Source organism: Phalangium opilio, unplaced genomic scaffold (assembly GCF_054372755.1).
Source record: "Phalangium opilio isolate 3A_F unplaced genomic scaffold, DU_Popi_V2 ptg000070l_1, whole genome shotgun sequence".
Taxonomy (NCBI): Eukaryota; Metazoa; Arthropoda; class Arachnida; order Opiliones; family Phalangiidae; genus Phalangium; species Phalangium opilio.
The window spans coordinates 6,559,556-6,571,736 of record NW_028324182.1 but is presented as its reverse complement, the minus strand read 5'-3'; the positions used below and the strand labels follow the sequence as shown (position 1 = coordinate 6,571,736).

The 12,181-nt window shown below is 36.4% G+C and overlaps 1 protein-coding gene across 1 annotated transcript in view; it reads right to left on the bottom strand.

Annotated features, from left to right (window-relative positions):
• The window catches only part of LOC149661311 (uncharacterized), a 190,939-nt gene that overhangs the window by 97,606 nt on the left and 81,152 nt on the right, over positions 1 to 12,181 (bottom strand). Inside the window, exon 3 of the mRNA XM_089842783.1 lies at positions 4,564 to 4,638. Within this exon, the coding sequence (XP_089698909.1) occupies positions 4,564 to 4,638 (75 nt within the window). The remainder of the gene's footprint in view (positions 1 to 4,563; positions 4,639 to 12,181) is intronic.

The following is a 12,181-nucleotide window of genomic DNA, read 5'->3' as shown; positions in this document are numbered from 1 at the left end:
TGGAACGTTTCACCCCAATACATTCATGTTCGTAGGGGAAACCTAACCAGCCCCTTCCCATTAGTTTTCCCATAGCCCCTGTAGAAGTGTTTCACACTCAATAGACCAGTGCGGCAAAGCCTAAAAATTCAAAATTCTACTAGCAACTTTATCAATCACAAAACATTAAACGGGGGAACTAAACCAGGATTAAAACCCAAAAATTAAAAAATAATCCAAATAAACCTTGGATTTTTTTTAACCAAACAATGTCCTAAACGGGAATTTTGTATAAACGTGCAAGGGGGCCGTATGTGCAAGGAAAAATTACGGTGGAGTCTTGCTTGCTTACAGCTTTGTCCGAGGAAAACCTTTATAGCTAAGATAAAAGCGTAAATCTTGAGTCAAAGCTCCCTTAGCGCTCATTTTCGCCAATTCTTGGGCATGTTCCTAATTATTCATGTCAGTAAGGACACACCCGAAGTCTGGGCCTAACTACAAGCGATGACTCTCTTCGGAATGTTCTCATTCATAATTTAACAACTGGTGTTCCATTGGAAGCCTAAAGATTGAGCTTTTACCCAAAAACATAACCTGATATATCTTATTCTTAAACAGAGATAAACTTAAATTTCGTATAATTTGGTCACCAATTTAAATATAAGGAAACCATTTTGAAATATTAATCGAATAAAAACCAAAACATTAGATTGCATACTAGATCTTTCGAATAATTATGATTTAACTGTGATGATTACTAATTAATTGTTCTATAATTATTAAACTAAAAGAGTGTCGAATCACCTCGAACTCCTGAGGAGAAAAAAATAAGGGATGAAAAAGAAAAAGATCTATAAAGTGAGTTAGCGCCGAAGATAATTTAAGAACCGCAATTGAGTTTTATGTGAGGATAGCGGAATGACACCGCACATATGTGCGCGAGCCAGGCAGACATCCTCCAAGGATAGAGATGGAAGATTCTGACTGGGAAGATGGAGGAATCTCACATTGACCTACCCATTAAAACGATGGGCAACGGATGAAGAGGACACGGCCAAAAAAAAAACAGTAGTGGCGAGAAGCGGAACTAAAATAGCTAGCTTACACAGGATGGTTTTGCAAATGGAACTTGACGACTTGAAGCAATGCAATAAATTCCCAGAAAACCATTGTTTGAAACCTTCGTTTTCCTTAACCACCCTGCAGATAGTAAAGTGACTAGTTAGAAATGGAAATACCCTAGCTTAGAAACGGCAAATTTGCCAGACAATACTGGTCATTTCTTTGTGAGATTCAGTCGCTTCCAAGGATGAAGACTTCGCTCCGAGACAGAAATTAGGCTAGACGTGTACAATAAACGTAAACACTCATTGAATTCTAAGGATGGTATAGAGTGGGCACAATGACGTACCCATCATGTTCGAAAATTGCACTCCAGCGCCTTGCTTGCTCCATAGCTCGAAATAGACAACCAACCAACTTTTTCTCTCTCGCCTTCCCAGGGCATCCCTTGGAAACTCTGGCCAAAGCCAAAGCTAAATCCGATTCCGGGGTCCGATACTAAGGGGGGGGCAAGGAGGGAATGAAATAGAAAACTATATAGGAAAAAAAGAAGGGATTTTACCCTCCCCATCCATCCTAAAATTCAACCCCCCTCCTCTCCCTCTCTTGCAGCATCCACTTTTGGTTGGCTATATATATATGTAGTAAAGGGCAGTAAGTCCAGTGCACTAAGAGAACCTTAAGGCTTTCAAGAATCGATATCTGTCCGCTAAAAACTATTTCAAACCATCTCCCCCCCCCCACCCTCGCCAACTACACTTCCCTTCTTTATTCCTAGAGGTCCGGACGGTGAGATGCGGAAGTAAATTAAAGAAAAATTAAAGGATCGAGTTTTGATCAGATAGAGCGTATAAAATAATGAATGTTTCAATTAGACCCAACCAACAAATGAACAAGTTGGCTTGGTCTCGTTTACATCTAAGGGATAGGATCACGTGACTAACAAAGTTGACTGTAGTATCATCTGTCGTTGAGCGACGAAAATAAAATCTAATTTTTCTGATTGGATTAGAGTCTGACTCTTGGGGTAAAACAGGTTCTCTGCGCATGACAAAATCAAGCCAATCAGGTTATACCTTTCTCGCCTCAAAACCCAAGAACGAGATCTGAGATACGGATAAATTAAGTTTTCTCAATGGACCCTACGCGTTAGGCTTCCATATGAAGTAGATGACGTCATTTGGTTTAAAACTACCGTGTTGGGATCGTAATATTGCATATGCTATGCTTTTAACCCCTGACGACAGGCAAAGGCAGGTAGGTGCCATTATTCTATTGAAAGATTCTTTTCGCAATTTGACGATTACTTCTAAAATAATTAACTTTATTTTTCTATAAGCATGCTTTGCAAAGAAGCGTCATATACAGGGGTTTGAAAATCCGAAATTTCCTGCCCCCATACCAACTAGTATCCCCCTTTAGGGGCTTAAGCTTGCGAATATATATAGGAACGGTCTAGTGGTCAGTTCTGGGGCGCATGCCCACTCAAGGGAAACGTACCCTTACTCCACCCCCATTCCTATATCCCCCCTTCCCCCAAAAAAAGTAAAAAGAAGAAAAAAAACCGGATTTTTTAGCCTGTAAGAAAAAAAATAGCCTTTATTCCGTATAAAAAGGCTAACTTCTTCCACTATAGTTTGATATAGGGAATAATACTTCGGCCAATGGTGGCGGCGTTATAAAATATATTGCCGCTGGCTTGGACGTGATGGTCAAGCTTCCGGATTTTTTGGAGCGGGGGGTACCGAAAAAAAGGGGGTAATCTAACCTAAATTTAAAACGAAGCGAAAAATTGAAGGGTCAATTTTTTATTCCTTTATAACCCATCCCCCCTCCCCCCCTTTCCTGTCTCGTCAGGTCTCTTCTATTTTTCTAGAAATATCGGACAATGTCCAGCTTCAATCTTATAAGAAAAAAAAATGGGTCCGCGGATGACCAGGAACGAAGGACAATGAAGGGCATTAAAGGGAAGGTGAACAATACCTTCAATTTTAAAGGGGACGGTGACGTTTAATTGACATTTGTGAAAAATGAGTCTACTTTGGTTATTTTAAAATCAAAAATATTAGGAATAGGCACGGCGTTATGACGTCATGATTAAGTGCATTAAAACCTTCAGGGAGATGGGTGTTATTAAAGAAAGCAGCGTGGTTTCAATCCACGGTCATGACACAAAATGGTGCATACCTCGGGAAAAACAATTAAAATGTCCTAACGTGGTAAGTCAGTACCTATAGTAAGTAATTTTCACATAGGGACTATCTCCCCCTGTTGGCCACACCCACTACCATCGTAACTTAGTAATAAAGTGACCGACAAATGGTCCCCAACTAGTGTCGTGTCCCTTAAAACTTTAGGACGCGAGAGCGGGTCTAACGTCGTAATTGGTTTTATAGTTTACTTTGTCGCATTTTTTCTCTCTCTTTTTTTAGGGTACGCGCGCTCTGCTAAATTTTCAATCGTTTAGGTACGGCCAACTTGGTTTGGTTGGTTGGTTGCCGCATTTAATAAGACGTAGCCGTCGCGCACTTCAGTCTGTCCCCGTATAGTTGTAGAAAAGCCCCCTCTAGCGTCCGTTTAAGGAAGAATAAAAGAAATAAGAGAGACAATAATGACGGTTAGGAAGCGTAATCTCTTCCTATTAGAGAAGTACATCAATCTAAATCGTCTACGACCAATTAAGAGCGGTAAACAGTCGTTCCGCTAGCCACTATTCGCCCCGTACAAGAACACACTACTATATCCGAAAGGTGTTGGAAAGTTGCCTGATGATATTTTACGGTCAAAAGTGTATAGAACAAGATGGTAAAAGATATATTGGGGGAAGTGTTTAACCCCTTGAACAAGTCCGGAACGTGGACGACGGAAGATGGAGGAAGAGTCAGTAGTAGCCACCGCTGTTTTTACGACTCCATTTCCAAAGGCATTTTCAACTTTTTATTGGGTTCCCAATTTCGAACGTGCAGTCAGCCAATTGCCTGCCTGCCTCCTTACACGTATACCCTTTTTCGGACCTTAGATCACCGCTTTTCATTCTCGGACATCCAAAGATGTGGCTTTTTCATTCAATATCTTTTTAAAAGCTGTAACTAAATTTGAGGAAACTATGGTGCAAGTAACAACCTGCAGTTGAACAATATGCGGATTCAATTTGTAAAACCGTATGAATACACAATTTCGGAGGAAAAAACTCGGTTTGAGTATGAAGTGAAAGGACAATATTTGAATAGTTGGAACGTTTAAATTATTTAAATCATATATTAATTACGGAGACAATATGATGTAGAGATATTTGCATAGCCTAGGTGATATTTGGAAAGTGGGGATGATATTTGAATTGTTCGAATTAAATCTTTACTAGCTGGGGCAAATTCTGCAAAACTGACAACGATAAATCTACTGAACTTTACTTGCTTTAAAAGACCCAATTGAAGAAATATTTCTGATTAAATCGCGCGAAATTAAACAGCGCCCTCCAAAAAAAAATCACGTGCTGAAAAAAAAGTTAAGCCTTGTACTTACCGAATTGTTTGTCGTCGTATGTGTCATGCGCGGATATTTTGAGCAAGGAGGGACTCAGATTTGAACGTTGTTTACCTATAAAACAAACAAATAAAAATAAAAACTGATTAATTGCCAATTTAAACACAAAATATTTTGAAAAATTTAAAACACCACACTCACCAAAACGTTAATAAACTAAATAAGCTCTAAAAACCTTAATTTTCTTAAGAAGGGCGTATTATAAAATGAGAAAACACTCTCCCACTACGGGGCGCTATATCTTTTAAATAAAAACTTAATAATTTTTCTTGGTGGTGCAGAAACGCTATCGCCTCCAGCTACATATAAATTAATACAGAACCACATAAATAATTTTCGTACTCTTTCAGGTAGGCTACCAACCTACCCACCTACCCGACTGATTCTTACCTTATACACCCCTCCCCTTAAAAACTTAGCCATAAATTTCTGAATCTTTAAGATTGAAATAAACAAGCTCATTATCTTCTTGAACCCGTCTTACCAGTTTCTCCGATGAAAAGAAAAAAATTAAAAATTCATAACCCAATATTTTTATATAATAAACATATTTAAAGGTCACGAGACCTAATTACGGACAAACAAATCGTGTTTACTCTTTTAAGTATACATTATTAAATTAAGTAATAAAGTTTCCTTCCAATTAATTTGAGAGGTAAGTAGTATTTAAAATGGTAATACGTAATTTCTAACTTTAATTATACTTAATTCGCTTTTATAATTAGTCTGAAAATTTAATAGAAGTTCATCAATCATAATAAACTGTTCAGATAAACATTAAACATTAAAAATTAAATTTGGGCCAACTTTGTGTTAAATTAATTATTATATTCGGTTTGTTTCTGATAAGAACGCAATAAATTAAGGGGGTTAATGTTCTTTGAGTGCACTATTTTGAGTCGAAAATGTTCTATAACATGTTTGCCGTCCGGGCCACTGTTCTCGAGATAAGATTGGAGTATTTTACGAATGACCCCTTAAATTTAAACTGAAAGACATTGATTTCCAAAACAACGCTACCCACCATTAACGAAATTTTCAAAAGTTCAGAAGTAAAAACCCTACGCCACAAAAATAGAGACAAGCATTATTTACTTTAATAACTAAACTTCTAGTTTATTTGAAAGCATTACGAACATAAATTACGTCTAATGATTGTGTAAATAAATATAAGTGGTCAAAATAAAAAAGGATAAAAATTAATTGTAATGAATAAGGCGTATATCATCTTCATAATTAATGCATACATTTGGGACCAAAATAAGCCATAAATATTCATAGTCATTAGTGGTTTTTGAAACAAGTTATCCACGAAGTAAAAAAATGTATAACAATTTCATACCCAACACTCAATGGTTAACTAGGCGTAAAATTTGCATGTTTGTCAAAGACAAAACTGATTGTTAATATTAAAAAAAAATCCATTATCATTATTACCGCTTCGTGGGTCTATCAAGGTATTCACAAATTGGTCTCTGTTTACGGGGCGACCGGTAATTTGAATGTAATTTGCATACACCCGGCTTTTTCCGGGCTTTCCCCCACTTAACAATGTAGACATCTGTCTCCAACCATATACGAGGTAATTCTAGGCCTTGGCATATGTAATTACTAATTTTATAATGAATAATTTTCCGCATGCCACCCACAGAGAGTAAAATCATGTCTTTATATACACAATTTTTAGGTTAATTTGAGGAAATAATTGTTAATTCAAATCGTCAACATAACCAAAATCATTAATTAGTAAGTATGTCCGAGACAATTAACTTGTTTTTTAACCAAACCGAATAAAAATTTAAAACAAATTGGTACAAAACATACCGTGCATCTTATGAAACCCTCGCTGCAAAAGCCTACAGGTACACGAGGTCTCTCGAAATTGCATAGTGTTTAAAGTAAGACACGCAATGACGTAAATAAGAATCTGCATTTTTTTATAGCATTTCAAGGTCACTTGGAAGCTTAAAAAACTGTCTGAAGTTAAGAAGGCGGGAAACGTTCCCCTCGTTTTGCAAAAAAATTAAATGAGCCTTTGCTATTCGTCTAATTGAAGTTCGAAATCAATTTATCTATTAAATACCGATTCAGTTCAGTTCGTAGTCGGTCCGAATGCATAACGTTTTCAATTTAAAAAAAATGTGTTATTGTTTTTGAAGCCATTAACCTTCAGAAAACCTTGTGTTACGATTGATCCTATATACTATAATTCAATATTAATTTTCCCTTATAAGCGTGTAAAATTTCGAGATAATATAATTTTAAAGGAAATGCTATAACAAGTTTAATAGATTTACGAAAAACAAATTTTCAACACTTAATTAAACAGAGTAGTCGAACCGTAAAAGGATTAAAGCAATTTCAGATTTTGGTAGGCAAAGGTATCAAAAAACTACTGACGTTTATCTAATTAGAGAAGTTTGATAAACCGGGTCCATATAATTCTTACTCCATTTCCAAACTAGCTTTTAATTGAAATGATTTAATAGTGTCACGGTCGAATAATCATAATTTTTTTTTATAAAAAAAATTTCCCACTTGAAGCCAAATTTTTATAATAAAAATACGTGATAACATAAGTTTATAAGTGATATGTTCCATAAGTATGACGCTTCCTATACCTCGTAATGCTATGGACTTACAGCTCGAGCTAGTTCGAGAACGACAAGCGACAATTGATTGGCTACACTCCGTTTTGCAGTCTATCTCCCTATTTCGTCTGTATACTAAGCCTTTGACAGCGAATCAGCAGGCGTCGCTTTACCTCGAATCTATGACCTCGGTCACTTCATGCCAAGCTCCAAATTGTAACCAGTGACAAACTTATAGCCAACATATCTTATAAATTTATGGTAATAAACATACCATATTTTGGAACGTGAAAGGTGAATTAATTGGTATAAAGACATTTATCCTTAATATTAAAGAAACAAAGTTTTTTTAAGTTAAAAATAAGTAAAATACTAATGATTTTACGTCATATTTTAAAACATTTAATATAACGTCCCCAGGGGTTCTTTTATTAAATGTAGAGTATAAATCTAAAGAAAATTGATAATAATATCTTTTAAATGATAAAAAAATTAATTTAATCATTTCTAGGTTTAATATTAGTGGGGAAAATAGTGTAAATTCAGCCTGGAGTTTTACCTCGCAAAGATTGAATCCTGAAGGGAATCTGCGTTGTTAAGTTACATTACATCAAAGTGAAACCTTATAAATCCCATTATAGGAAATTGCTTTTTAGTAAAAAGGGCTTATATTTTCTCAAAACTATTATTGAATTTTCTTGGCAAAAAACTAGAATAAAAATACACACTTTGCTTTTATATATATTATAAATTTTATAGAAAAATAAATAATAGAAACAACGTGGGAAGTTTTAGATATCATAAACCAAAACTTGACGCAATGCGGATATAACCCGCCCAATTCGTACTAATAGTTGGATATGTATAATTTAGTCGACTTATAAACAAGAGAACCTGAGATAATGTCATTTTATTATTGTATAACAGCAAGAAGTGATATCTAGTAGTTGGATATGTATAATTTAGTCGACTTATAAACAAGAGAACCTGAGATAATGTCATTTTATTATTGTATAACAGCAAGAAGTGATATCTAGTTTATTTGGGAGAAGATATAAATTCGCCACATTTCCAGCTTTATCTCCAGTCCAAACGTATAGTAGGTCCGGAGTTAATCCCCGCCGCCTCTAAATTACAACCAGCATCTCCTTGGTTCTTGAAAACTCGCGTCACCGCGCCGCGAATGACGAAAATTACGTATATTTCCCCACTGGGGTGAGGAGAAATAGCCCGGCCTTCTTTAAGTCCCCCCTTGTATTTTGAATGGGGGACTGAGACTATAGCGCGCGACTACTTAGGCATACCTTCTCCCTAATAAACTAGATATCACTTCATGATAACAGCTATGAAATCAGAGTGACATCTATTTCGCGAGACTGTTGACGAAAGAAATGGTTATAACCGATAATCTCAAATTTCTTTTTGAAGAGTGAGACGCTAATTAACAAATTTTATCCTAATTCCTTTCACTATACATTAAACATCTTATTTTAGTGTGAACGGAGCCGATAATGTTATTTGAAAAATAATCTACTTTAAGTCTACGACGATAGTATATCTGCAGTCGCGTAAGAAACCTCACTTGGGCATTTTCAATATTACGGCTCCTTAAATTCCATGATATTATTACCCCGATATTTTTTTTATTATACCTTCGTATCTTGTATATTAAATTCCACCCTTAGAAACGGTTAAATCTTCGTGTGTAAAGAAGAAACGTTTCCTTTGTTAATCTCAACCCTTTCTAAAAAGGTACTCGCGATATAGTTCTAGCTAGGTTCAGTGTCCATTAGGCGAAATTGCGTATAGTCCGGATTTCTGAATTCCATCGTGCTATCGGGATCTTTTATATTATACCAAGAGTAAATGAACCCAGGAGTATAGTACTCGTTTAGTCGCGCGGATTTTTAATAGTTTATACTTGAAGGAGACAGGGATGGAGTGGTAGCCTTCATACAAGGAAGATGGAGATAGGGAAGTTTGGTCAGTATAGGAATCTCTCTTCACGAAATGTAGCAGGTCACACGACTTATATTCGGCGTTAGTTTGAACTGCGCAGTCTCGGTTGGAAACCAGTAGCGCCGCCTATCCTCAGCACGATGCGCGAGAAAAGTGCGCACATGCACATCCAAGCCGAAAACGGGATTTTTGGGCGACCGGAGTTATAGCGTTACACGAAACTTCCCTATCTCCATCTTCCTTGCTTCATACCTATAACGTTGCCTCTTTATTCCCACCTACGGCAATGAAGTCCACCCAGCATCCTGAGCGATTAGGTAGGATCGTACAGTACGGAATCGTAAAGAACGCCCCCTCTGTCTTAAAAATAGAAGCTAGTTCTTGTACAAATACAATGGCGCTACGTGGCAGCACTTAACAATCGCCTACAGAAGGGTAGGGGCGTGCGCAAGGTACACTGAGAGAGTTTAAGTGTCGCAGGTCGCCCATCATCATAACCACTCCATCTTACCTCTTTTCTCCCTGATTTGAAATCAGGGTTTACACCGAAGGAGGGAAAGGGTTTCATTTATTTCTATATACTCCTTCTGGATTTACTCTAGATTATACTATATTCGAGTCAGATAAGGTTGGGCGTATGCCCATGCCTGACAGTACTTAGATTCTCCAGAAATGAGAAGAAAAGCGTTTCGAGGAAATGGCTCCGTTCGTTTTTCCATTTCACGGAGTCTCTCCCTCTCACTCCGCCTTATTTTAGAAGAAATAACGGTTTTCTCGCATTCGATTCGCGGGCAGAAGGGTTTTCAGGGCGTAGAGTCCGAGCGGCCAACTATAGTTCGCTCAAAAGACGCATTGCATTCGGATAAAAGACTTAAAATCCAGAAATGAAATTTCTCCCTCTAGAGATGGAAAGAAATTCATCTACTCCAATCACTATTTCGCGAGAAAACAGCTTCCAATGCGCGGATGAATATAAAACCAGGGATAGATTTAATTTTAGGAGTAGGAATGGATAATGGTTAGTATTTACTTCAGTTATTCCGACTCATAGCCCAGTTTAGAGCCCCTCCCTCCAACACGTAACGAAAAGTTTAAATTATCTTATCGTCTCACTTAAACTACGTTTTGATGACGTTGCTGACGGGGACGGCGAAAAATACGTCGTAATTCCTTTTTACCTCTGTCGCTATGACCCGCCTCTTCTTTCATACCCCCGTCTCGTGGAAGGGGGTCAGGCGCGCCCAGATTACTCTGTTCTCCATTCCTACTTCTAAAATTAAATTTATCCCTGATAATTTACTCTGTTCTCCATTCCTACTTCTAAAATTAAATTTATCCCTGATAAAACTAAACTATACCGTACATTCGAAGAACTTATACGAAATAAATTGAGCACTCCTTATACCTTGCATGAACAACTCTTATTGAGAAAGATTTGAAAGAAAAATTTGCATAATTTTTAAAAAATAAATTGCAATTCACAATGTCAATAATATGTAAATTATTTACAGAAAATTCTAAATCTTAGTAGGGAGGGGGAAATGCTCCTACCTTAGAACACTTCATACCTTAACACTTTTTACAAAAAAAAAATTATTAACTTTCATTAATATAAAACAATAACTCAATAAAATACGATAATCAGAGTATACACAGCGTTGTTAGTCAAAGATATGATTTACTGAGATTGGCATTTAGCTATCAACACGTTGTAAGTTAGATAAAAACATGTGGGCATACGGATTCGAATCAGGTAGTTAATAAAAATTCGAGTACGGTTTATTCGGTTATGCAACCAGGTAGTTAGTGGGGGAACGGAAAAAATCGAAAAACCGCGTGCAATAAGTCTAGCGTGCACCAGGTGCGTACCACGCTTGTATTACATTGTATAGGTATATCAGCTACGTAAAAATGGGCCTCTCATCTGACAGTATAACTGCAATACATCAATCAAAAACGTGCCTTTTGATAAGCGACCAATGAAATATGGTCAGGGTGGAGTGAATGAACACGAACGTATTGTGCAGTAAGAAAACTGGGTATAAAACAAGTTCTTCTTTTTTTCTTTCTTTATCATTTCAATTATGGGGTTAGGAAAAAATTACTAAAACTGGTGTAGGTTAATTGAAATATATAGATAGATATTTTTCTAGATAATACCAAGAACCCATAAAATACCTGAGAAAATCCATGAGCACGTCGTACCTTTTCCACTACGTGAATTTATAAACTTTCCCCAATTCTACCTTAGCATGCACGTTCTTAGATGATCTTATATGCGTTCTTGATAAAACCGTATACATTGGAAAAATTATTAGTTACAAAAACCCCGTAATTAAAATTTCGTCAACAAAAATTAAGTTGAAAATAATCATTATTTTTACTATTATAATTAATTAATTCTAAAAATAAATATAACCTAGGTTTACACATAATATATTTTTAAATATATTCGAAAGGAATTTTTTACCCTTTGAGCGATTTTTCTGTGCGGGGTTCAACTAGAAGAAACAGGGATACTTTCCCCAAATTATTAAATTATATAGTTCATACAGTTCCCGGTTTAGGTACGGTACCTTGAAAGGGGAGAATTAGATGTAAACCCTAACCCATTATTTTTAAAAAGTTAATAGGATAAAAAACGGGGGTTTTACACAGATCATGCATGAATTTAAAAAGTGGGCGGTTCGGAGCACCACCAAAAAGAAGCAGAAGAAAAAAAAAGCACATTGCAAGCTCATCAAAAATGGGAGGCGTATTTCGTATACTAGTTGTTTGTGTGTTGAACGAGGAAACATAATAAAATTCCTTAAAGGGATACAAACACACTAAAATTATCAAATCAATACTTGTTAGCTCGATTACCCTGGTATCTGTTCTAAAATTTTTATAAGTTATAGAGCGACGCAATATATCGGTAATTGTTCTTTTAATTAGTGCAGGATTACCGTAACGAATAACAACAACACGCGGTTGTTGGGTTGGGTTTACGAGATGTAACTACTACTTCAAAATCAATGTATCAATTCGATATCATTTCAACTACC